This window comes from Zeugodacus cucurbitae, chromosome 2 (genome assembly GCF_028554725.1).
Source record: "Zeugodacus cucurbitae isolate PBARC_wt_2022May chromosome 2, idZeuCucr1.2, whole genome shotgun sequence".
Classification (NCBI taxonomy): Eukaryota; Metazoa; Arthropoda; class Insecta; order Diptera; family Tephritidae; genus Zeugodacus; species Zeugodacus cucurbitae.
Window position 1 is genome coordinate 22,326,308 of NC_071667.1, and position 27,908 is coordinate 22,354,215.

At 31.9% G+C, this 27,908-nt stretch overlaps 2 protein-coding genes across 22 annotated transcripts in view; both read left to right on the forward strand.

Annotated features, from left to right (window-relative positions):
* Positions 1-16,001, forward strand: part of LOC105215811 (casein kinase I) — a 53,657-nt gene extending 37,656 nt beyond the window's left edge. For 6 of the 21 annotated variants that reach the window (XM_054235778.1, XM_054235769.1, XM_054235762.1 and 3 more), the window contains 3 exons: positions 6,049-6,087; positions 8,223-8,329; positions 8,461-16,001. In XM_054235778.1, the coding sequence (XP_054091753.1) occupies positions 6,049-6,087; positions 8,223-8,329; positions 8,461-8,536 (222 nt within the window). In that variant the 3' untranslated portion in view covers positions 8,537-16,001. Of the gene's footprint in view, positions 1-5,736; positions 5,915-6,048; positions 6,088-8,222; positions 8,334-8,460 lie in introns of those variants that run through there. The other 15 variants (XM_054235795.1, XM_054235864.1, XM_054235848.1 and 12 more) reach the window with 5 other exon arrangements.
* On the forward strand, positions 15,800-17,238 carry LOC105215813 (putative glutathione-specific gamma-glutamylcyclotransferase 2). Its single transcript, XM_011189956.3, has 2 exons — positions 15,800-15,997; positions 16,073-17,238. The coding sequence occupies exon 2, from the start codon at positions 16,093-16,095 to the stop codon at positions 17,119-17,121; it is 1,029 nt and encodes a 342-aa protein (XP_011188258.1). The 5' UTR covers positions 15,800-15,997; positions 16,073-16,092; the 3' UTR covers positions 17,122-17,238.
* Positions 17,239-27,908: the final 10,670 nt, after the last annotated feature.

Consider the following 27,908-nt stretch of genomic DNA (forward strand, 5'->3'; position numbering starts at 1 on the left):
TGTCAGTTATTGTTATTATTGTTTTTTTTTTTTGTATTTAACTCCTCTTGTTGCAACTAATAAATAACCGAGCAGTACTCACCATATACATACAAACATACATACTCGTACATATACATGCATACAAACATTTCTAAAATCACTATTGTGTCTAAAACCGTTATGCCATTTCATTTTTGCATAAATACATTCGTGTGTACATTTGTATGTGTGTATGTATGTATTTGGTTGTTGTTATTGTTATTGTTATCGCCTGTATGTAATTGACAAAATATGTATACCCCCCTCTCCTCCTCTTGTGCAAGTGTCACCTTTTAGTTTGAAACCATCACATACTTTTGTAGTATTAGTAAAATATTCTATCGTTCTTCTCATTTTTCGTATCGCTCAACGTCGTCCTAGCATTTTGCAATTACATAAATGCATAGTTCGTAACTAAAATTCTAACTTACGAAACTTTACTTTTGTTTTGCGGCTGTGTATGTGTGTTTGCGTTTTCGTTGTATTGTGACTAACGAAGTTTAGCAAATTTTTAGACAATTCAAAAGATTTGAAAATTTTCTCATCGAATTTTAATTGGGATTTCGTAGAAGTTGACAACAATTACAATACTAGTGTGGACATTGTTGGAAACAAATATCATAAAATTTGTTTTTAAAAAATAATTTAATAAAATTATGAGAAATAATGAGAAGAGAGAAAGCTAGTATAAGTTAATAACAGTATATGAAATGTAGTTGTGTGTTGGAATAGTCTCGAGCACTAGTGTGAATATGTCTATATTCATACATACATATAGATGTGGTCACTTCTCGTGATAGTTTATCAGTATGTAGGCTGATTTATTTCCAAAAATTAGTTTGTATTTTTTTTTTATTTACAACAAAATTCCAAATGTTTATTTCTGGGTCAAAACACAATTATTGTAATAATAAAATATACCCTACTTTTTGTCATTCGATATTTTAAGTGAATTCAATTAAATTCTCTATATATTTTTTTAAATTTATAAATTAAAATATTTTTTTAATAACCATTTTATTCATTATTTGTAAATTGTTTCGTTGAAAATCACACAAAATATTTAATCAAAGATGTGTTCAAAAAATAACGACAATTTTTTTTTATTTAATCCTTCGTCTACATTTATGTTGTCGCCTTCAAAATAATACTCCCCATTCGATAATAAGTACTTAAGTCAACGCTTCTTCCAACCGTGGAAACACTTCTCAAACTAAATTTTTGGCATAGCATTTGACTCTTTTAGCGTTTTTTCGTATACATATAAACCGGCGGCCTTTTAATGTTCTCTTTATTTTTGGAAATAGCAAAAAATAACATGAAGTCATGTTTGTCGAATTAGAGACTTGTTACAGTATTGTTTTGGGCCAATAACTCATGAACAAGTAACGAAGTGTGAGTTTTTAACAAAAGAAAATCGCCAAGCAATGAATACAGCCCCAAACCCGTTAAATTTTAAATTTTACAAATCCCGTTATTTTTTGAACACACCCACGTAAAGTGTTATATATGTATAACATTAAATTCATTTTGAATTTCAAGAACTTTCTATGTTTATTTAAATGTTTTATTTTTAAAGATTTTATTGGTAAATATAAAATTTTGTTTAGATATTATTTTATTTATATATTTAATATTTTATTTTAAAATTTAATTAAAAGTTTTAACTTAAATATTTAAAGACAAAAAATTTATTTATTCTTTGTTTTGCTTTTATATATATTTTTTATTATTATTTTATTTATTTTAAATTTAACAGTCAAAAATAGATTGTTTTAAATAAATGAAATACATAACCGCTTTAAGTGATTATAGCCGAATCCAACAATGGGGATGGGGTCATATGTAGAACTTCACGCAAGTGAGGAAAGTTTCTGATTGCCATTCACTTGGGAGTGGCCAGGAACGATTCTTTTGCATATGACTCAAGCAGCTCACGACTTCCGGTTTTAGACCAAGTATCCCCTGGTAGCTAACAGACATCCGTGCTTCTGCGGTTGTGCGCAGGGTTTGGGACCCACCACATAAAAAAACTCCCCATTGAAAAAAAAAATGAAATACATACAAATTAATAGATTGGTCAATATTTTGACTTTACTGGTTAGCAAATGTTCTGATATTTTGTGTTTGAACACAATTACTAGCATTATTATTCTAAAGACCACCCCAACGGTACAATGTTGTACCACTATCTTCTGCATAGCATACTTATTACGCCAATAATGCGTCGAATGTTGATTTTCTATAGGCCAATATTAGCTGATTTTATAAAACGGAATAATACCACATTTATTTTACTTAAGTGGTTAGTTTGCCAATGCTCAAATATATAAATTATTTATAAGTGAAAAATATAAAATATTTTATAAATTAGCACAAATTCACAATCACTAAGCACTGAAGAATCCATTTTATAAAAATTTTGTCACTTTCATTCATATCTTTTTTTTCGTTTTTATTAGCTGAGTTTCCATTCCAAACACTGTGTCAATTGTGAAGTTCTTAATTTCTTGTGCTCCTTCATTGTTTGCCGTCTGACTTTCATCTTCTCATGCATTTGTGCTCCTACAAAAACCTCACCCTCTTTATCTACAACCTCTCTATATCTCTTACTCTCTTTATAAATATATATTTTTAATATTATTTTCTACTATTACTGCTATTTCTACCTGTTCTACTTCCTGTATACTATTAATATTTATTTTTGTATATACTTATTTACCTACCTACCTACATACTCGTATGTACATATGTGTGTGACTATCAAAAAAATATTTCTGCAATCAAATGCATACATACTATGTACTCGTACTATCCACAACACCTTCGTTCGTTGCGTTACGTTCTATTGCATTGCGTTGTCTTGCGTTACGTTATGCCCGTGTACTCTACATATTCTACTCTACTCTACTACTGTGCCAGACAATTATATTTTTGGCCTTTTCAATTGTAATGTTTTCACTTGATTTACTCTACATAAACTCAAGGTACTCGAGAGTCTATTTGTTCGTTTGTTTGTTTGACTGTTTGTTTAATTAGTTTACAACACTTTTTAACTAGTTTAATTAAGACAAAAATGTTAATTATGACTTTCTGTGGTGTAAGCATACATACATACATCTAACTGTATTTGTATGTATGTTGTTGTTAGTGCATTTTGTTGTTCGATTTAACTGTTTTTAATGCTGGTAGTATAAAATTTATTTGTACTCAATTTATTTATTATGAGATTTTCGCCAGCATTGATATTTTGTTGCATGCGATTATTTTTGGTAAAAGTTACTCTCATGATATATATTTTTTGATGACTTGAGAAAAATATTTTTTATTTAACTTTATAGTGATTTTTTACAATTCTTTTTCAAAGAAAGCATAGTATGAAATAATTTTCATATTATTCGGACTAGTATTGCATGTGTTGTTGGAAATATGAAATATTTAAATTACTAAAAAAAAGCTCTGTTGAGAGTAGTTTTTCCACCAATGGGGGCACCATTTGTCGTTAAATACCGCACATATACAGATAAGTTGTGTAGCTAATCTAACGGCAAAAAGGAGCTTTATCGGTTCTGAGAAATAATAATGTGATCAAAAAAAGTTGTTTGTGTATTTCAAACCAAAATTCTATCATACAAAGATTTAGGTAGTATCTAATCTATGCATTCTTAAAGGCATACAGATCGAATCGAATCAACTCAAATCATACTTTTGAAATACCTTCTCTATTTTTTATAATTTCCTAAGAGCCATACTCCATACAAAGCTTATATCTAGCTTAAAAGCTTATTAAACATTGAAATACAGATGGGCCCATGTAGTCCGTTGATAGTAGGATACTCATCATTGTGCCATCATTACACCTCTCAAAACCATATATTTTTTTCAAAAATTTTATTTTCGAAATATTTATCACACATAAAGGTTTTGAGGGGTTATCTTATGGATCAATTAAGTTTTTTTATTGGCTCAATAACATTTTTGAACTCATATGATTAAGAATCGATCATCGCATAATGCATCACGGGTAGGGATGGCAAAAATTTTTTTTAATCGATTAAATAATCAAATGATTAATTGCAAGATATAAAAAAATAATTGCAATTAATTGCAATTAATGTATAACCGGCTAAACGGTTGCAACGCCAATCACAATGTAAAAAAATCGATTAATCGATTAATTCCAATTTTTGCAACTTTGCGTAAAAATAAAACCAATAAAATATTGGAGACTATATTCTTATTTCAGACATTCAAATTGTGTTCGTATATACACAAAAAGAAAAACGGAAATAAAATTAAAAAATTGTATTAAAAATTCATTTGTCTTAGCATAAAGGAATATATATTCATTGAAGTCAAGCAAATTTAGAAGTCTGTTCAACCAAGTTTGAAGAAAAAGCAATTTCGATAAACGTATTGTTGTCAAACGATTGCGTATTTCGGTCGCAGTTGCACCCACTTTTGAGAAAAGCCGCTCAGCTGGTACTGACTGAGGTACCAAGTAGATGACAATACTTTTTTGAAAGTCCGTACAGTTTGGGTAAACGGTTTTCATTTCTTCCCAAGCCTAAATAGTGTTTCGACTTAGATCTAATACCTGACAATTCAAATAAAAGCTCAATTCATCTTGTGGAGATGTAAAATCGTTGTCCTTCCTCCTTCTTTTGTGCACTAGAGTGCACAAAATGGTGTCAGTGTCATCATCACTTAGTGAAACATTGTCTTTACTCCTAGATTGCAGAGTCTAATTTGTACACATATATTTATATATAACTAGAAGAAATTTAAAATATAATACCGATTGCTCCAACTTACCACCAATTTCCAGGCTACAGTTGCATGCTTTAATTTTAAATGCTGCAACATATTTGATATGTTATTAGAAAATTTTAAATTTTTGCAGCAAAATTGACATTTAACGTAGTTATTGCTTATTTTATTAAAAAAATGTCCACACTTCGCTTTTAACTGGCGCCATTGCTCTTCAAACAACTTAACGTAAAATGCGTTTGACTTAACTGTAAATGCAGTGTTACCAGACATTCATTTGTTGATATTAAACTACGTTGACATATTAGAATTTAACTATGTTTACATGTGTAGCTAACTTAGATGAACATAAAATGTATTAAATTTCAAAATGCTGTTTGCGATTATTTTGCAATTACTCGAGTAATAGTCGAGTAATTTGAAAAGGTGTTTCGATGCAATTAAATCGTAAATTGAATGAAAATAATCGATTAATTTAATCAAATGATTAATCGTTGCCATCCCTAATCACGGGGTTCTTAACGACTCACGGTTAGTCTGAATTTCAAGCATGCCTTTCATCATTATATAAATTTGAATAGAAAGTTCTGTCATGCATAGTACCTCAACAGCCATAAATTATGGCATAACATTTGAATGCGATTATGCTCTTTTTTTTTGGGAAATAAATTATGGCATCACATTTGTAAGCATTATGGGCATGATTTGAATGCATAATGGCATGACATACTATAAAAAAATATCAAGTACAATTGCTTGCATGAGCACATTATCAAACGTTCATTGATATCAATATCTACGTGTACGTGCGTTCTGTGTACATCATTCACAAAAAGGGGCAGTATACGCCAACTCCACTTACGCTCAGTTTATAACGGTAGTACTTTTAATTGTTTTTTCTTTTGGTTCTCAAAAAACAATTTGCAATGTGCTATCTCTCTGCAGCGTTATCCTGAAGACTCAGGCTCCGACGATGATAGCCCCTTCGATGCCTATTATGAAAAGAGCGATTATGAAGTGTCTATACATGCGCCCGCGGTGACCACCGCGAAAGAGAAAGCGCCCTAAGCAGCAGTGCAGAATTAAATATTTTCAAAAATAAATATCAGCAAACAAACAATAATTGCTTTCATAATTTATTTAGTTTCTTCTTTAATATTTTTAATTTAAACTTTTTTCTTTTGAAATGTTATCCTTTTTATTTTTTATTGCTTATAATTTTTTTAAGACTTTAAAAACAATTTTAATTTGATTTAGCCGAATGTCAATCCTTGGTTGCCTCACAAAAAATTGCAGGTATATAGAAAATTTGTAAAAAAAAATATTTGAAGTCTGTTGTGTCTTCATCCTTCGTGTGTTGGCTTGATTTCGGCAGCGAAATTCATTTGACATATATATGTGGTTTTCTGTTTACTTTTTCAAATGTAAAACTTGAATATTGTCGTAATATTGTGTACATTTTCCAACTCTGGTCATTATATTTTATTGGATTTTGTATTTGTCTTAATATTTCTGTGTTCTTTTTGTCCATAATATTCAATGAAAATTTTTCCATAAAACAGCAACAACAAAACAAATAGGGAATCACATTATTTTCATTAAAATGGTTTAAAGAAAGTCATATGATTATTATTTAAGAGGTTAGGTGGGTTTCAAAGGCTAAACTTAAAAATACCCTTGTGTATTTTTAATTTTTTTTTAATATATACAATCATATATTTCATTTAAACAATTCAGCATATCAAACATATTTAAACAGTATTTTGTGAAATTTTCATTAACAAATTCCGAAAACTCAGCCGTTAGCACCTCATCACCCATGACGTAAGAAAAAAGTTTGCTGTGGACATCATAACTTAAGATTGGCTCATCCAAAATCAATAAACCAAAAATATAGTAAATGCATAAATCTAAAAATGAACGAAGCAAAAAAGAAAATGTTGAAATTTGAATTTTTGACGGAAATTAAAAAAAATTTCGGCATATATTGGATCTAAGAAAATTGTTACAATAAAAAAAATCCTTCGTTCATTAACTAGATAATGTTATTCCAAAGATGCATGCAAATTCGAACAAAATCGCTTCATAACTTCTTGAGTTATCGCGTCCACCGGCTTGAAAAACTGAGTTTTGCGATAAATGCGTTTAAAGTTTTACATTCGTACTGACGTGGCCTAATAGACGGAACTTCTTAGAATATTACTTGGATTGATTTCATATTTTTGGATAACATTTTAAAGATATTGGCACTATTTAATAAGACAATTTTTTTTTCAAATTTTGAAATTTCGAAACCCACCTAACCCCTTAATTAAGATCTTGTTAGAATTTATCAAAACAATTTTATTTATAAATATATTCAAAGTATGAAGTAGCCTCGTTTATAGTTACAAATACATTAACTTGATTTTTCAATCAATTTTTTATAAAAAAAAAAATAAAGCCTCATTTTGTTCATTTAATTGCATAGTATTTATAATTTATGGCGCATTAGTCTATTTCATATTGAAATCTTACATACATTTTCATTAAAAGTGGAATTCCTTTATAAAACGTTAAAAAGAATTTTGAAATATTTGAAATATCTCGAAATTCATATTAATAAATATTTAAAATTTTAATTGGTATAAATTTTGAGGTTAGTATACTATATTTGTATCAATTTATAAGAATAATTTTATGAATTTTTTTTTTCATATTTTTAATGTTATGTAATAATATTTTATTCAAAAATTTTAAGGTTAGGCACATTTTTTTTAATATTTTTTTTCAATTGCACTCACCACAGCACACTTTGGACGGCAAATTTACCACTTCTAGTTAGTTTTTTAACCTTTTCAAAGATGTTCTCTCTTATTAGGCACCTTTATTTCAATAAAACACCGATAGTAGTTCACTTTTACAACGCACGTAGCGTAAAGTTGTGGTAGTGCCATTTTATCTCTCTTATGAAGAAAGCAAATTTTAGATTTTTTCCGATTTTCTATAAATTACATACATATTTTCTAACCAATCGATCTGAGCGACCACTTTTTGTCAAACCTTTTTAGTTGTGTCACTCTATACTGCATATATAGCAATCAAAATACATATCTAAAACATATATTTGTGTATGTACCTTTTTGTCTAGCGTCTACTGTTTACCGTTACAGTTTTTTACCACATTTGTGTACTCTGTCTTGCATAGCGCAACTAAAATATATTTCTATATGTATTTTTGTGTGTTTCCATTGTGTTTGTGTATTGTCGGCAAGTAAGCAAAGCCAATTAAATTTTAAATTTTTCTTGAAACAAAAATAATATGAAAAATTTTAATTCATACGCAACACTGTGTTATTATATTTAGTTTTTAATAATTAATAATTAATTAAGTATATTACATATATTTATTTTTATTTTTGTGTTTTTTGCTTATTTTCTCGCACGCACAGGTTGTGAGTTCCACAAATGGCGAATTGAATGCGGACGATCCCACAGCTGGCCACTCAAATACTCCTATAACGCAACAGCCCGAAGTAGAGCTTGTCGATGAAACGAAGTAAGTTGTGAATTTTTATTGTAATTTCATATTGTACATTTGTTTTTGCATTTTTTTAATTACATTTGTATGTATTTTACTGCTAATTTCTTTGATTTGGGTTGTTATTATATCATCTATTTTGATTTCAGTTCATTCCTGTGTTGTCTTTGCAGATGTTGTTGTTTCTTTAAACGAAAGAAGAAGAAATCATCACGTCAAAAATGACTAGACGGCGTCCAATGTAGTCCAGAACGCGAAGCGGTAACACTGCTGCGCGCCACTTCACATTCAAATTCACGGGATAGCGTATTGAATAATCCAAGTCAGGATTATATACAACAGGCAACGTCACAGCATACGTTGCGTTATCCTCCATCCGCGTCGATGTTGACGCCAACACCAACTACAAACACACCGACACTTCCGTTGTAATTTATAAATATAACATACACGCATACATGCCCACATACATGCATACATACATACATGGAAACATAACGTAACATAACATAACATAACATACATGTACTACATTTACCATTTATTTAGTTTAAATGATATGAAAATGAAAAAAAAACACAAAAAATGTGCAAAAAAACAATATAAAAATCTGCAGAAAATTACAAAAATATAGTAAAACGATTATGAAAACTGGATGCAAAATCCACACAAAAAAATATGTATGTACTTTCAAAACCACACAAATTTCATTTTGAAACATTAAACGGAAAAGCATCAATTGGAAACGAAATATGTAGAAAACAACAACAATAAATTGGCAGTAGGTTGAAGAAATGAGTTGAGTTATTGAGTAACAGCTGTGCGGATTGCCGCTAAAAATGTTTGTCAAAAGCGCGTTTTTCAAAAAGTATTTCAAAACGCATTTAAATTTCGTTTGTAATGAAATGAAATGTGGCGGGAGTGGTATTAAGGCTACTAGTACACTATTTATTTAGTTGTGTGCATGCTTAAGCAAGCAGACAAGTGCAACAATTAAACATTGTTTCGGTATTTTGTTGGTAAAAAGCGGCATACTTTAGTTGTGGCATACTTTTAGGCGCTCTAGCGGTTTTTAAGTTAATTTGGTATAAACGCTAGCTGAAAAAATTTAATTGATATGAGGAAACAACTATATTTCGCAAAAAAAAAAAAAAAAATAAATGAAAAAATGTTTCGAAATTTAAGCAGCATAATGCATAAATAAATTATGCTAAAAATAATTTGTAAAATTTAATTTTTTCTAAATTATATGCATTAAAATAAGAAATGAGCTGCACCTTAAAAGTGCGATTTTGTTGCCAAAAAGAAATATGAAACAGTCAGCTAATTTAGCTAGACTCAGCTTGTGGTGCATTAACGACAACAGCTCTTCATAAAATATACACCATTAGCCACTTAAACGTTATCTTGCGTTTTTCCTACCCGCCTAACATTTCCCTTACGCACTGCTGCTCAATTCTTCAGCTAAACCCTCCATACACTCAACACCCAAACACCCACCTTCAAGACCCTCAAGCATTCAACCTGCCAAACACCACAACCAAATCACTCCAACAATGTATGCTAACAACTAAACAGCTGATATGTATGAATTATGTTAGAAAGCGAAAAGTTTTTACTGAAAATTGAAAAATTTCCAATATTTTAAAATGTGAGCGGCAGTTCATTCACTACTCACAATAGTAAAGCAAAGACTTTTTTTGGTTTCGCTAACGTCGGACATTGTATGCATGATTAGAATAAAAAAAGAAAACTATAACAAGCGAAAACTATAACGCAAGAAGAAAGATCAACAAATTGTATTTGCAGATTTTTCTTTAAATATACATACATACATATATATTTTTGTGTTTATTTAATTTAAAGCAAGTGTTTCTTACCTAAATACTATTAATATTAATTAATTAATGTTTATAATTATATTACTATAATTTATAATTATAATTGATTATAATAATTATATATATATATTTTTTTTTAATTTTAAATAATATTTACGTTATTGTGTTAATTTATAATTGTATAATTTAAATTATATCACAATGAAAGCAGTAAATTTAAAAGAGAAACAGTAATAATTAAAAATATACACACATCTATACATACACAACCATATACATTAAAAAAATAGAAAGAAAAAATTTACAAAAAAATGCGTCTAATTTTGCTTTTGATTTTCCGCAACAAGCTTAGAAGAAACAGCAGTCGAGTTACTGATTTTGCTAAAGTTATATGCTGAAGATTAAGTTTAAAAAATATTTTTTTAAACAATACGCTTTCATTATTTTATAGTTATTACGCCGCTGGTTTGACTCCTGAAAATATGCTATATTTTTAGAAACTGCTGTACAACCACATAAATTTGCCACTCCCACTATTTCCAAAACTTGTATAGGTGCCTTTAAAATGAAATATTATTTTACAAAAACAATAACAAGACTATCATGAGTAACGGCGAAACACTTACTAGCGTCCAAAGTATTCACTGGCGCCAAAACCACAAAGAATTTTATTGAAACAATCTCACTCACACAAAATGGTTTAGAAGTGTATTTTATGCTGTTACAAAAACAATTATTTGGAAAAATTAAAAAAAAATTAGATATGTTAGTTTAACAGCAACAACAACGTTTAACAAGTGCTGTAAAACGTTTGCCAGATTTTTGTGTTGAGTTTTATGGTAAAATTTCCTTTAGCGCTCTACTTCATTGTGCTGCGAGTTGGCTTATTGTTTATATTTTTTTGTTTTTTTTGTTTTACCTCGACTGTGTTAACAATAAATAAATTTAATTTTTTTGTTTCGATTTTTTCCAAAATACAATTAAGGCTGTGCGATTTAGCGTTTTAAAAAATTGCTGGTAACCGATTTTGTTTATTTTTGCTGTACGTTGAGAAAATTGTTGTTCAAACAACGATTGTTTCTAACCTCAATATTTCAAAGAAAAACAAATATTATGAAACTACATGGAACAATTTAGTAAAACTACTAATTGGTTTATCCGTTATTAACTTTTTTTTTGCACTAAAAATTAGAAATAAATAAAAAAATAACAAAATGTATTTATAATTGTTTGCTTTCCTCAAAACTAAAATATTCAAAACAAAAATAAAATAAAAAATATATTAAATCAATTTACTTGAGCAACTTCTGCATTTTGTGGAAATCGTTTAAATATGCTTTGTTTTAGTTTAGTATTTTTTTATTTGTTTATAAGTGAATGAAAATTTAAATATATAGATTGTATTTTTAGTATTCAAAAAAATATTCGCTTAAAATATTTTTTGTATTAATAGTAAGCAACTAATCACCAGATAAATGTTGATTATGCTATAAATAACGATTTTTTTAAGTTAAAAATATTGTTTTACAAATTGTAAATTTAGACAAAATTTTTGAAAATTTATTTTTTATTTTAAATACTTTTTAATAAAAATGCGCTTACATAGATAGCTTCTTAGTGAAATTAATTGTTTATTAGAAATGTGTGGATTCGAACTTAACTAGACCAAATATTAAAACAAGAAATTCATAAAACGTTAAATTATTGCAACTAAAATGACTTAAAATGTAAATTAGGCTAAGTTCTGCTACTCATTACTCATTTAAAAGCATTTGTGAAAAGTCTAAAATATGTCTCATAAGTGAAGCGATAAAAGTGGAAATGCAAAGAGATGCCGATATTACAAAAATGCTGGAATTTTTGGTTGTTTTTTTTTTTTTTGAAATGAGACAATTATAATTAGCTTATAAACGTATTTTATAAATTAATTTTTTTTAATAGTAAAATAATTGGCTGCTAATTAAATAAGTTGTAAACATAAATTGTATTAATTAATAAATCAACAACAAAATATTTAAAATGTATTTTTTATCATTAAATTTTAACAAAATTTTTGTTTTTGTAGTTTGGCAGTTTTTTAAGGAAATTCTAAATAATTTTTAACTTAAAAGATTTTTTGTGTGTACGCCTGTGTGCGCAACAGTTTAATTTATAGCATAATTTATAAACCAATAAACTCAGTAATTAGCATTGATTTCATTATAAATTTATCAAATTGGAGTGCCTTACAATTACTTCACTTAAAAAAGTATTTTCTTATTTCTTTCGAATTTTTTTTGTTTAATTATATTAAAATTATATGCAATTGTATTAAAAAAACTTGTTTTATTTTAAAACTAGCACCGAGTTGTGAATTTGGGTGCATAGTTAAATAATTTTTGGTATTTTTTATTTATTTGAAAATGTCTTTTAAATTTAGTTAAATAATTTTTAATTTAAAAATTAAAATTTAATTAAATTTAATAATATCCATTAAAGTTTTGTTAAATAATTTTTAAAATTTTTTTATTTGAATGTGTAATTTTAATTTAATTCAACGATTTCCAAGAAGTTTCTCAACAAAGTGTTTTTAAAAACTTTAATTTGTATTTTTTGTTTTTTATATTTAAAAATTAAAATAGTTATAGCATTCAAATTTTTGGAAACACTTTTCATTTTTTATTAAACAATTTTTTTGGGTAAAAGTTAAAATTAATTTATTATTATTTATTTTTCTTCATAAATTCTGTTTATAAATATATTTTCCTTCTATAAATGTTTTCATGATTATAATTTTTTATACAATAAAAACATATTTTTAATGATTTCATTTACTTATTTTATATAATTGTGTTTTTTAGTGTTAATTCTGACATAATTTTCCTAAATTTGCCTTTTTATTTTGTTAAATAAGGTAAAAAAAATAATTTTTTTATATTTTCTAATTGCTACATTGGTTTTATTTTATTTTTTTATTAATTATTTATTTTTATTTATTATCCTAATTGTATCAACCGCTCTTAACGCCACCACCACTTAAACAATTTTTATATATCCAACACTGTTTATAAAAAACACACAAATTACATGAAACAACTCAATGACCATAAATACACAGCAAAAACAGACAACAAAAACACGTACAAGTTGGTGAAATGGAAAAATCGAGGATAAGACGTATGCATAGTGATGAGACAGAAAGAGAATTTGAATGATGAAATGGAGAATATATACAAAATTCATAAAAAAAACCAAAAAAAAAACAGAAATAAAAAAATTTACAAAAAAATATAAATAAATGAAAAAATATACTTTAGATCGGTTGGCTGATGAACGTTATAAAGATATCACTCAAAAAATTTAGTATTAAAAAAATAAAACAAAAAGGCATTGCAGTTTAGTTCAAAGAATTCAAATTAAAGAAACAAAAACAAAAAACCAGATTCTATAAAGTAATTAAAACATTTTTAAACTAAGGCAAAACATACACACCGTTCTTTCTACGCTCTTCTTCACACACTCTTTTGTATAGTTAAATGATAAAAATACTCTATATACTATATGATATAAAATAAATAAAAACAAAAATAATTAATAAAAAGAAAAAAAAAATTAAAAAAAAAACAATTATGATAAAAATTACAAAACGCAAAAAATCCTGTAAAATACCATTTAGTAGTAATTTAAAGAAAATACAAAATACAAAAACAAAAAAATGATAAGCAAATAAAGAAATTATGTTTACATTAAAATTAAATTAATTAACACATATGTATATGTATATAGTATTATAAATATATATACGTACATACATACATCTGTATAAATGAATACACAAACATAATTAATCGATAACGATAGTCGAGTGGAGAAATCTAAAAAAAATCTATCGAAAAAATAAAAACGAAGTTAAATAATTAACTTCAGCGTAATTTAAAAATAAAATAAAATTTAAATATTATACTTCAATAAAGAAAGAGAAAGATACAAATACAAAATCATGTATAAGCGATACATTTAAATATAAATACATATATACATAGTAATGAAGTAAAGTAAATTAAATAAATAAATAAAAAATATATACATACATATATACATAAATAGACGCATATTTACATTTATATGTATCAAGTACATGAAATTCGTAATTTTATTTGCATTGAGCCGATCATCGACTCATATGATCTACATGCTGGTGATCGTGTGGTTCATGATGAAGTTTGTGAGTATGGCGATGCTAAATAAATTAATTAAGTCGTTAGCTCTAAATACATATTCACATTCGTAATTATTATGATTATATATTTGGATCATCATATGTACGTGTATGTATGTGTATATTGATATTGGTGTTAAATTTAAAAGTAAAATTAAAAAAAAAAACAAAAGAATATGAAGAACAAAAATAAATTCCACATCAATGTCTTACGAGTTTAGAATTACATAAATGAAAACGTGAGCGAATTATAGCATGAAATGAGAAAAAAAACAAAAACAAATAAAAATAATTCAATAAAAAAGATGCATTCAAAGATTTACTGATAAAATATGAAACAAGATAAAACCTAAATGCAATTACTTACTACACTGAATGAAATGGTATTGATTTCAAAGTGAGTGAATAAATGAGAAAAAATATATATAAAATAACATTTGAAAGTGCATTTTTATTTTGACGGAAAGCATTGAAGGTTTTGAAACAAGATAATGCGATTTAAAGGAATGGTATGGAATTCTAATCGGCGAACTGTTGTTACTCCGAAGCATTTATATTGAGGTTGGAGACGCTTGTGCTCTTGATTTCCCGACCTGTACTTACATTATATTGAACAAAAGTAAATTTTTCTTGTTTAATAATTTATATAAATAATTGAACACTACTACATTTGTTTTATATTCGCTTATGTACCTTTGGTCGTCCGAATTGTTCCTTTTTGCCGGCTTCCGTCTGTTTGCATTTTATATTTTTTACGATATAGAACAAAAAGAAAAAACTAAAAGCATAAGAAATTAAGGAATTCTACTTAACAATACTTGTAATGCCATTCAACTTTTTTTTTAACCGCTAATAATCTGATTTGCTATGTAGCCATTGAGCCATTCATCTATAAAGTATAAACAATTTTCCATTACTTTGAAGGATCCGTTGTTCTTGGTGGTTTGCTCCAATTGCTTATATCTTTTTACATTAAGTATAATGTTTAGATATTTTTATTTTATTAAATTTGATAAAATATTTATGCTTCCAATTCAAAATATTTATTTTTTTCACTATTTCCTTTTATGCATATCCGATTTCTCTCTGGAAGAGGGATGCCACTCTTTATGGATTAACTTTAATTAAGAATGTCAGATTTGTAGAAGTAAATGGCAATCTGATTTAAACATTCGAAAAGGCAACAAGAACTTATATTTAACAGCTTGTAACCTATCTAAATATTGACCGTGCACGTACAATTCTCTAAGCGTTTCGATTATTAAAAAGATGTGTCATCTATTATTAGAGTAATTAATTCAATTTTTTGAGAATAAACATCTGGTAACACTAAGAACAAAAATTAGGTTTTCTGTTGGCAACGCGGAATTTTTGACGTTATTCTTTTAACAATATTCGTAAATATTTACAACAGGACGTGTCTATATGGTTGTGCCTTATGTGGCAATGGTTTTAACAAAGTTTTGATATCGAGACACAAAGGACACCATTGTCCACCAACAGTGGTAATAATCCATAAGTTGTAATAAAAACGATACTGTATACACCTACAGGTGCACATATAGAAAACTTTCCATTTCACATTGTGCTGCAGAGTGTCATTGTCTGTTTTGACGTGTTGACAAGTGCTTGTTATCAAAATTTTTTGTAAGTTTATTTTTAATAACTTTTTTTTATAAAGTGTAAAAATTATTTAATAAATAAAAATTTACACGCATTTAGGTAAAAATAACGTAGAGGAAATGCTGAGGAACAGAGAGAATTTCGTGGAACTTTGTAAAGGTTTGAAATTGCCACTTAATGGTGAAATTTGCAGTACCACTGAAGTACTTGTGAAACATATTTACGAAAAATATTTCGAAAAAAGAATTTCGGAACCCGATCTGCCACCTTGGCGGGATCCTACAAACAACTTGTGTAAATCATTGCATATATCATCCAATCAGACACGTTTTATAAGACCCAGTGAAAATGATGTATGGATATTTGGTTACGGTTCGCTGATATGGAAACCCGACTTCCCATTTATCGATCGAAAACGTGGCTTTATACGTGGCTATCGCAGACTATTCTACCAGAATAGTATCGATCATCGAGGCACAAAAACACGTCCGGGTCGTGTTGTAACACTATTACCCACAGTTAGTTTGGAAAGTCGCGTTTATGGCATAGCTTATCGTATTTCAGAAGAGCATCGTGATGAAGTTTTAGCCCATTTGGATTATCGCGAAAAGAATGGTTATGAACGTTGCGATCTACAATTCTTTGAATTTCCTACGGAATTAGAAAATCAATTCGGTATAACAATGTATATAGCGACACCGGATAATTCCTCGTATGCCGGAAACATATGGCAAATACCAGTGATAGCGCAACAAATATTCACAGCCGCCGGTCCAAGTGGGCCGAATCGTGAATACCTCTTCAATTTGGCGAACGCGATGCGTGAACTATTTCCAGGTGAAAAAGATCGTCATTTATTTGAATTGGAAACGGAAGTGAAACAACTAATCGAAGATTATGAGCCGAAATTGTTGGAGAAGGCTTTGAAGAATGAAATCACAGAAATCATTGAGACGGGCAATACGGACGGTGATGTGCGTGAGACTGTACGAGATGTGGAACAGTTGTATCAAGTTTGCACACAACCAGGTTGGCGCGAAGATTTATTGGTTAAGGAATTGGATGCCCTTAAGGAGCTGCTAGATTCACTTCAATCCAAAAGAAGTATTAGCATACAAATTGAAGATGTTTCGGACACAGACTCTTAAACAAAATTCAATTTTTTAAATATGTGATATATGAGTATAAAAAAATTTGAAATATAGTTATGCATGTACATATTAATTTTAAATAAAAAATAACAAATTGAGTATTGAAAAACGAAACCAATGTAATAATTGCTTTGTTTAGATTTAGGCCTTTAAAATCACTAAATGTATTTTGGGATATAATTTACTGATATAAGATCAATAAAAGACAATTTTGAAGCATGTGTATGAACTAGCATCAAATTATTGAAAAAATAGTTTTCGAAATTCAGTACAAGCGTTCGATATTCCACTCATATTATATTATATTATATTTCGAACGTCCACAATCCACAACGAGAGTTGAACAATAAGAGCAATTGGGCCATAAATACTTTTATGCCGCACAAAACGTTAACATAATGATTGACATTAATCGTTTATCCTGCGGCTAATTTCACAGCATCACGCTTATGCTGTGCTTATGCTTTGCGGTTAGAATGGAGTTGTGCATGCGCGTGTTCACACAAGCCAACGTGTTGAGTGTGGCTCGTCAACACTTTTGTCACGCTGTTGGGGACTAAGCTGCAAGAGCACTTTGGCTATTTTTCTATTGCTAATAATGTCTTTCTTGGTTATAATTTGTTTTTGTAGCAAAGCTGGACTGTGATTAGCAGCGACCTAACGAAATGGCAAGTCCCACGCCTATAAAGTATACTGACGAAGCGAACACAATCTTTACCTACATACGAGCTTGGTCGCACTTCAGTATTTCCGCTAGATGATAAAAAATGGTAATACAAAAGCGTGTAGCAATTTGGGAGTAAGCGTATATGATCTATTGATCTATAGGAACGTCTTTTGGAACACATTCCCTTTATGAAATATTCACAAAGTTGGATTCAACTAATTGTCTCGATTTTCTAGTTGTTGTTGTTGTTGTTTTCTGTAGCTGTTACCCAAACCTGCCTGAACCGTTAAGTCTAAATTAATTCTCATCGAAGTCATCTAAGGGGACACCCAGTAAACGAGTTATTTCCAAAGGGAAAATGGTGTTAGATGAGTGAAGTTTAGGGGCATACAAAGGGGTGGTTAGTGCCATGCGGCGACTCTTTGCAATCAGAGCACATATTGAGTGTGTCGGGTTTCAATCTGGATAGGAGTTTAACCTGTTACAGTATCCAGAATGAAATTACTGGAAGAGCACTCTAGTTTCGCGAGGCAACTTGAGCTCTGTGTTTGCAATGGATGATGTTTTATCTCCAAGGACGCAGTTCACGGGAAGGAAGTTGTAATGGCTCCGCTGTGAATGGCGTTCAGTGCTTGTCGTAAGTCTGTCGCATCCGAAGTCCGGTCCGTATAGCCCTTTATACCGTAGACGACGTATTATAGGAATATACTCTTGATCGCTCTGAGAGACGACTCAGCTTCTAGTAAGTGACTGCATTTCTACAAAAGCATACCAAAAGAAACTGTTTGGAGAGCATTTCGTTATGCTCCTTCACAGGTAGCATCATTATGTAGGTGCTCGACCGGAGACATCAAGAAGACAACCTGAGGCTGCACCGAGAGCGGTATTTTGACATGTCTGAAGTTTCGCTAGCTGTGTCCTACTGCATCGCTGAGTCCTACTGCATCCTAGCGGCTGCGTAGTTTATGACCGGCCGGACGATTTTTTCTATTTCTATTCTAGCCCTTATGCTGTCTTTTTTTAAAAACTAGTGATTATAAAAATAATAACATATTTTTCTTCGACCGAATAACTACTTTACTACTTCTTAAACATACAGTTTGGTCAGGGATCTTATAATATGTGTAGATTATATTAGTCTGACACTGAATGAAATAGAAATTGTATGACCAGGTCGGTTCCTTTCGGGTGACCGCCAGTTAAGGGACGGTCGCTTATAAGAAAACGTCTGAAAATTAGAAGACACCAATATTGTCAATATTATCATTAGTATTTATCTCGTTTTGACAGCTGTCAAATTACAACTCTGCGTTTTCGACGGATAACGCTGTACGATGTATACGAGTATATGTATATGTATATGTAAGTACGTTAAAATGGGCCCTGTGTACCCAGAGTAGGCACACAGAACAAAACTTTAAAACGCCTGGCATTCGGACAAATTGAATATTAAAGATGGCAAAAAATGTCGAAAAATGAAGAAACGAGTGAAATTATTTGCACAAAAGGCGCGACATAAATGCGTGACGACAGCAATTGTCGTAACCTACCAAGCGGTATGGTATGGTGGGCGGAAGTAAGACAATACTTAGCCAACTAGTGGACGCAGATGGCGCTTGAGTTTATGGCTGAAGCAGACGATGACGCTATTGACGGCATGAAGCGTATTCTCTAGGTCCTTGTAGTGAACCTCAAAGTCCATGTAGCGCAATGTGACCAGCTGGTTGATGTGGCGTATTGTTGCTGTTTTAATTGCGCATAAAATAACTCGTCGATGAAGAAAGAAGACGATTTTTACTACCATAGTTACAACAATAACAATCGAATAAAGTAAATCAATACAACGCAGCACTTTATGTTGCGCATCGCCTCGCGGGCAATTGGCGCTATTTTTCATTTGCCAATAAATTTCTGCGCCACAACCGTTGAGAGAAAACGAGCGCTCCTCAAGGTTGAAGAGGAAAGAAGAAAGAAATATGGTAGAGAACGGTGCAGGTCCGCGCTTCATCAAATGAAACGCTACAGTAATAGGCGCTCGCAGTAAAAAAGTAACTAAGATATTCTTAATACAAATTTATGCAATGAAATAAATAGAAAATAAAAACTTCAACGAAAAGTAGCCCGCGGCTGGGTGTATACGCGCGCGCGCCACTGCCAACCCTGTCACCGCTACCGCCGCGACCGACATGATGCGCGCAACCAGCAACCAACATCATTGCGTTCGACGTCTAAGCCCTTGCTATCTGTGTCGGCAATCGGATCGCACTACAACCGCCTTGGGTATCTCCCAGCCATATCGGTTTGCAACGCGCCGCATAGCGCAGCGCCCTGTGCCGCTTTTGATTTTACAAAATCAATCGATTCGACATTATTATTAATTTTTCATAACTTCCGCGGCTGCGCATCCGATTTGTTGTTACACCGCTGCGCGCGCAATGCTGCAATGCGGATTCTTCCCTATAGTTGCCGGCTGTAAGTGCGAAGCGACTGTGTAGCATTTCCCTTTCGTTTGAGTGCAATATGGAAATTGATGCGCACAGCTGCTGCCACCTCCACCGCTGTCGTTTTTATATGCCTTCTCCGCCTGCTCCTTCTGTAGGCTACAGGGTCCATGTGAAACTAATCTATTAAAATTTGTAACAGCCAAATAAAATGGTTTAAAGATAGGACAACAAATGATGCGCGCTTTGATCTTGTGCCGCTGTGTTGTGCGGCATAAGCGAATGCGTTTAAAAAATTAAAGCTCACTGATGGAAAATAGCAACTGTAACTCGATTTGAATTAATTTTACGTCTGGTGAATGCGAATTGTAATATTGTATTGTAATAGAATTAGATGTGGAGGTCTTTTTCGCTGGGGTTATGTGCTTTCCTAGTATGTTCAATAGTTGAACGAGATGTTGAGTTTTATATGCCAACGAAATAGCTTATTTGGGTATATTCCGTTATATTACGTTATAAAGATCCACTAAATTTAAGGGATTGACTTCATTTCCCTGCTGCTCACTAATTCTTATGGTTTCTTACTGAGGGATGGTTCAATCCTCGCCAGGTTCCATCCCTGTTTGACATCTCATTCGTTACCCAGCACCCTTTTCAACAACTCCGGTGTGCTGACAGAATCCTACTTATCTGCCGATATAGCGTTATAAAATCTTTGTGACCATGCCTTGGTCCAACTTCAACTGCTGTCGCCTACTTCCTAACGGGTTCCTTAGCAGTATTTGAGGTCTTCTCCAGTAAACTAGCAGATCCTGCTCTGACTATTCCGTGGTTTCTGAGGTCCTTGAACTTCCCAGTAAACTAACAGATGCTCTCCGAAGGTTCTGGTGATTCCTTAATATTAAACTCCGAGATTTCAGACTCCTCTAACTACCCAATAAACTAGCCTTAATATCCTTCCTTCATATGTTTTCCGTCGAAAGTCTTCTGATGTTTCCACCGTCTTACCACCACTTGAGGTGTGTAATCGCGCTTGCATCGAGGTGATTGCACTACCTTTCGTGAGGGACGGTTCCGTTGGCCCAATCAATTACGCATCCGGACCACTGTGTGATTTTGACGTCGATTCCGGTAATAGGGTCTCCACTTTAGGTGAAGGACCAAAATGCCGTCCCATTTCGTGGTACTTAGTTTATAATCGAGCAATGTTTTCAGAGCCTACTAGTAGAAGAGATGGAGTCATTTCAACTGACATTTTCGGCATTATCCCATCATGCATTTATGTGGTTTCACTTCCTCATACTGAGATGACGGAATGTAAAGTGTTCAACCAAATCTATAAATTAAAAAAATCCTATGCGTACTCCATGTCAATCAGGAGTCAAAGGTCCGACTTGACTCCTTCATTTGCCGAGCATTATGATTCATTATTTTCAAATATATTTTGACACGAGTTCCATATGTGCGACTTCTAAGCTCTGAAAAGTTGCTTGCCGACATTATAACCCGATATCCAAGCTTGCGGCTTTTGACTCTTTTTAAGGCTATTTTATTTTTTTCTTGTTGTTTTTCACTGCGTTTAACGTAGAACGAAATTTTTCAGTCCAAATCGCCGCTAAACGCACTCATTTGTTTGACTCAAAATTAAGTGGTAAAACAACAGCGTCGATTCTCTGTGTGCCGCGCCGCCACATAGCGGGCGCTAAACGTAAGGGCGGCGTGGTGCGGTCAGACGCGTGCATTCCCACTCTGGCGGCCAAGCGCGAGTGGCAAATAAATGTGCTGGTGAACACAGCGAACAACTGGAGCCGCAGGGTGCACAAACCACAAGCGACGTGAATGCAATGAACTCAGCGGTTAACCAACAAAACAAAAAACAATGTGAGCTGTGGTCAGTTGGGACAAGTACGCACATCTCCTCTCAAGCTCCTCTTTTGCATTCATGTGTACCAATATGCTGCGTGTTGTTGTTGTTATGCAAAAAAATTCAATTTTCTCATTGCCATATTGGAAAATAATCAAATTGTGGCGCTAAATTAAGAGCAGCCTGTCAAATAAGTCAGTCAGCTGAGTTCTTGCGCGTTCTGTGGCTTGAGCCGTCCGCCGTTTAACCAGCCGGTGCGTAGGTGTATGCGTGTGCGTGTGCCTGCCAATGGTGTTGCTGACTGCGTAAGCTGCCTTGGATTGTCTTGCAATAGCGTATATCTACATACACGTATATAAAAAAGGACTACAGTAGTATATGTGTCTTATGATCTTAATAACTGTTTCAAATCAACATAAAAATTGTTGAAGGCATTATTTGGTTTGGCCGCGGGCAAGCACTTGCCTTAATTGAGGCAATCAATATGGTTTCTGTTAACTTCAATAATATGGGAAAATATTTACCACATATTTGGCGGAGCAAAAAATAAATAAAAAATACTCAAGATTTGCTTACTTTTAGCTGGCGAGCGTTTATAAAAAACGAGTTGCCATGTGATGTTTGTTAGAAAATAGTTTTGAAATTTAAAATTAATTAAACAGTCGGAATATTTATAAGTATCTAAGTACTATATACATTTGGAAGTGTTTAAATAAGCTTTATTAAATCATTGTTATTTTAAAGAGTTGCCACCTGTCTTTAAATGTATAAAAATTAAAACTGAGTTCAAATTTTAAAATACTGCCTCCTTACTACTTCTAGTTGCTCAGTCCCTCAAGTTTTGTATAATTTGAAATAGGGTTGCCATCTGTACTAAATTTCTAAATTATTTATTTAAAAAAAAAAATTCAAAGTGGGTTTGAAAAATGAAGAAAATGTTATACAAAATTTCTTTATGAAGTTGCCACCTTATTTGCATCATAAAAAAACTAACGGAAGCTTAGTTATAAGTAAAAATGTGGTTACCACTCCTACTGAATATCTAAATTACGTAAACTAAAAAGGAAATATGTTTTCAAAGATGAACCATAATAAGTAAAGTTCTCTCTCGACAAATTAAACTGACTCGTCTCTCTCACCATATCTGTATATATGAATAGCTCAGACATTATGACAATGAGAACGTTCGATTAGTCGGTTTTTGGCGAGTTTGGGACTGATGAACGATCTACGAGTGGAACCGGATACTATAACTACGGATATGCTGAGATAGGTAGTGCTGGGAACTGAAAAAAGATAATGATAGAACAGAAAACAAGAAGAAAGTAAACATGTCAGTAACCAAAAGATTACACTTAACCAGAAGCACGGAGCTGATTATATTGGTTAGGAAAAATTTGGATCGACTTTTAAAAATTTTGCTAAAAAAGAGTGACAATAACCTATATAGAGGACCTAGAAGAAGTATTGGATCGATTCTATCAATCAAGTCACATTGATATTAGGAAAATATGGCAAATTAGTTTCATTAAAATATCTTAGAAATTGACCGATATTTTCAGCATATACTCAGCGGTGGACTCTGAGGTCCACATAATCGGTATCTGGGGCCCTGAAAAGTTATAGCTCTACTTTGACTATTTTGAGAAAATTTTTTTCATGATCTTAGAAAGGTTTTCATTTCTAAAATACAATGAATATTTAAATAACCAGCAAAAGCTAACTTCCTTGTTGTGGACAGCTCCAATTTTAGTACGTGTTGAAAATATATTTAAATAACGTTTTCAAAATATTTTCTTTTTTATATACGCTTCTTAGACGACACTTAAATAATTGCTTGTTATAACATGCGCGGCGAGGCAACAAAGCAAAGCCAACGCTTGCCACACGATCAATAACACTCAACACCCGCAACTAAAAGGACTAAAGCAACAATAACAAGCAGTGAAGAGAAATAAAACAAAAAAATGTCACAAACGTGACGCGACGTTACACTTCCGTTCTTCCGCACGCAGCGCATAGACATGCAACACGCTGCCAAGCGTCGATCATTTATTCTAGTCTTCAACTCGAAAACTCAATGATTTCTATTAGACGTTTGTTAATTTTCAAATTAGAGATGGTCGCAAATGCGTGACGTGTGTTCAAGTAGCTGGAAAAATCGTAATAAAAATGAGTAAAAAGACTTGTGACCTGATGCCGCCACCGTCGCCGCTGCGGGTGAGACATCGGTCTGCGTTTGTAATGCGACACGCGCCATCACGCCGTGCGCTAATGTGTTATGATTCGGGTTTTACATGTTTATTTGCTGTTGTTGTTATTGTTTAATGCTACCTTAATTTCCATTTTTTAAATTTTCTTTGATTTCTATTTCCAATTGACGCACGCACATGGATTTTAATCACATTAACTCGTCGTTCGTTGCGTTGAAGTGGCTTAGCTTTAGCGCTTGTAGTTTGAGTCATCAGAATTTCATTAAAAGCAACGTTCATCGTTAGTAATTCATGCGTTTACAGCAGTCTCATTAATTGAGAATATTCTATTTGAATTGAACTTTTAACGAGTTCGTCGCTTAAGTCTTTTGTGCGTTGAATTGTTGAAGTGGTGAAGTGCCGATGACAACCCACGCATTGTTGACGAGTCGCATATCAATTTACGAGGTTAGTTTGATGTGGTATTATAGTAAGGATTTCGATTTTTCTGGTAAATTTTCTTACAAAAAGACACTTTGTAATTCTTTGAGTAAGATATGTACTGTGTTTAGTAAATTCATTAAATCGAGTTAAACAATATATTTAGAATCTCTAATTAAATTTTTTTATTAAACACTTGATAAAAATTTCAATTGAAACTGAGAATCTTTTCGACTTCACAATCGAAAGAGTAGTGATCAGTAGCTTAATTTCTATAGCTGAGCTATTGCTTTGCCGATTTCCTAATCCTAAAAAAAATATCTACAATTTGTTGACTATTAACAGAAAAATACCTAGTGTGGAGAGTACTTCGAAAGCGGTAAGAAGAAATCATAGCTACACAATTTTACCCATATATTCGGAATAAAGTCCAATAGAATAATGAAAATCATCATATGTAATATATGTGGGCTGAGGTAATTCATGAACTGATTTCACGCATTTTCACCACCAAGGTAAATTATATTTACCACCACCATTTTGGCTAAGATATTTCACATATTAACATATTAACCGATATATGCTGAATAAAGCCCACCATATTTTTGAAAAACCTATATTATATACCCTAGATATAATATGGGGCTGGGGGAAGTTATGACCCGATTTTAACCATTTTTTGTACAGAGATACACTAGAAGAAAAATATCCCCTCTGAATTAAATTAAAATATCTGAGAGACAGTTTCGGTGGAAAATTAAGCTGAGGAATTGAGTTTCGACAATTTTTCCACAAGTAATACCACATCTCAAATACAGTATTTGTATAAAGTTTTATTCCGCCATCTTCAATGGTTCCTAATGTATAATAAAGTGAACTAATCGGATGGAATTTGCGTTATATGGCAAGTAGGCGTGGTTGTAAAACGATTTCATCTATATTTCATCCGTCATCAGGGTGTCTAGAAAATATTATATACCGAATTTCACTGAAATCGGTCGAGTAGTTTCTAATATATTGTTTTTGGCCCATAAGTGGGCGGCGTTACCAATTTTCTATTAAAAAAAAAAATCTGAGTGTAGAAGGAACCATTTTTTCTGTACAATCTAGTGTTTCTGATGTTTTCCTATAGTGAGTTAACGCACTTTTAGTCATTTTCAAAATAACCTTTGAATGAGATGTGGGCATGGTTATTATCCGATTTCACTATTTGTATGACGTAAGGGAAATGACTGCAGGGGGTTTGGTTTACATATATAGCTCTATTGTTTAGCGAGACATATACAAAAAAAAAAAAAAACTATTTGGGGGCGGGACCACGCCCACTGTAAAAAAACATGAAAATATGCCTCTCCCTAGTGTGATCCTCTGTACCAAACTTTCATAACATTATTTATTGCTTAGTTATGACACTTGTAGATTTTCGGTTTTGGTCCGATTGCAACTTTGTTGCGAGAGTATAAAAATATATGATTCGCTAAAAATTCGCCGACTTAACAAACTCTCCTTGTACCTATCGTCTTCTTGCAACGTCAATTTCAACACTTAACTAGCGCTCAATTGATGAGTGCGCCTGCGTCAGAGAATACAGTGTGGAAATTTATGCGCCAAGGCGTTAATTGCAATAGAAAAAGTGATTGCAGAAAAAGCCAAAAACTATTGTCATAAATCTGAGGTATTGGTATCAAAGTGTGGCGATCAATACTTTTGAGTGTTGCATATGCAACGAATTGTGGCATGAAATCAATTAAAATCAGCTATGATTGAAGTTAGTGAGGCAAAAACAATCAACTATGAAATGTGCAAAGCTTTCTCAAAACACATATACACCTTTGTATTATTATTATGGCTTGTTGACTGCCCCCACCTCCGCGTCTTTGTCTCCAAGCATCGCACAGTGATCATAATTAAAATATCCTAATAAAATTCACAGCACGTGCTCGCAGGCGACATCGATATCATCATTTAAATTAATATTGCATGTGGTACAAGAACAACAGCAACACCAATCAACTCAGTACATGCCTACACATGTTGGCTGCCACATTGTACGAGTATGCCGCACATGCGCACCGTATGTCAGCTGTGGCAAGCAAATATTTAGCAGCAGCACATGCATATATTGACCATTTACATTTGCGCATGCGCAACAGGATATTCTGCCAAACCACGACCAGCCGGCGAAGATGAGCGACCGCCACAGCGTTGCGACTGGTGCGCAACAAATTCAAACGCCTCAGGCCCGTGTGCAGCAGACTGGTATAAAGCAGCGAACAATAAATAAATAATAAAATGCTTATTGGTGGCGTTGAGGCGTAGGAGGGGCGCGCTATGCAGCGGGTTCAGTGTGTGGTTAGCTGTTGAAAGCGCACAAATGATGTAAAAACTTTTAAATAAATGGAAATGTTAATACGCACTTATTTCGTGGCCGCTGGGCAGTGCTTGAGTGCTTGTGTATACATATACAATATATGTATATAAGGACTATAAGAATTCTAAGTTCATTGAAATCGATTGGGCAGTTTTTAATTTGTTAGCGTTATGAGAGCGAATGTAAGGTTGTTTCTTGCATAATCTTGGTTATATTCTGTGTTGCTGTTGTTATTGTAGAGATATAAAATATTCCTTAAATTATTTTTGGATTCATGCAGAGTTGGAAATTCTTTTCGTTCCGGTTTCGTAGACCAAACTATCATGGAATCGATATAATATTGGTAAATCTCTGTAATGCTACTTCTTTTAGGGATGGCCGATTTAATGTTATATATATTTTGTTATTCTTACCACAACAGCCTAGGTCCAAATTGGAAGATAAAATAAAATTACCTTATTTCTGGCCTGGAAGTTTTTAAAATTTTCATTGTAAAGAGGAAGGCACAGCCTAATTACAGCCTAATTGCTATCCATATTATTATAAAAGGGATCTAACCTGTAACTATGGGGATAGTTGTAGGCAGCAATATTCCTACAGACATGAATAATGTGTAATGAAATTTAATTTCATGGATCTCGATTGAGACTTTGGATCTAGACTGCTGAAATTTTACATAGTTGTTTAAAGGGTTAGGTGGGTTTAATAATTTGAAAAAAATTATTGTTTTATTAAATAGTGTAATATGTTTAAACTATTATCCAAAAATAATCAATTCGGGTAATATTCGAAGAGATATACCCTTAGG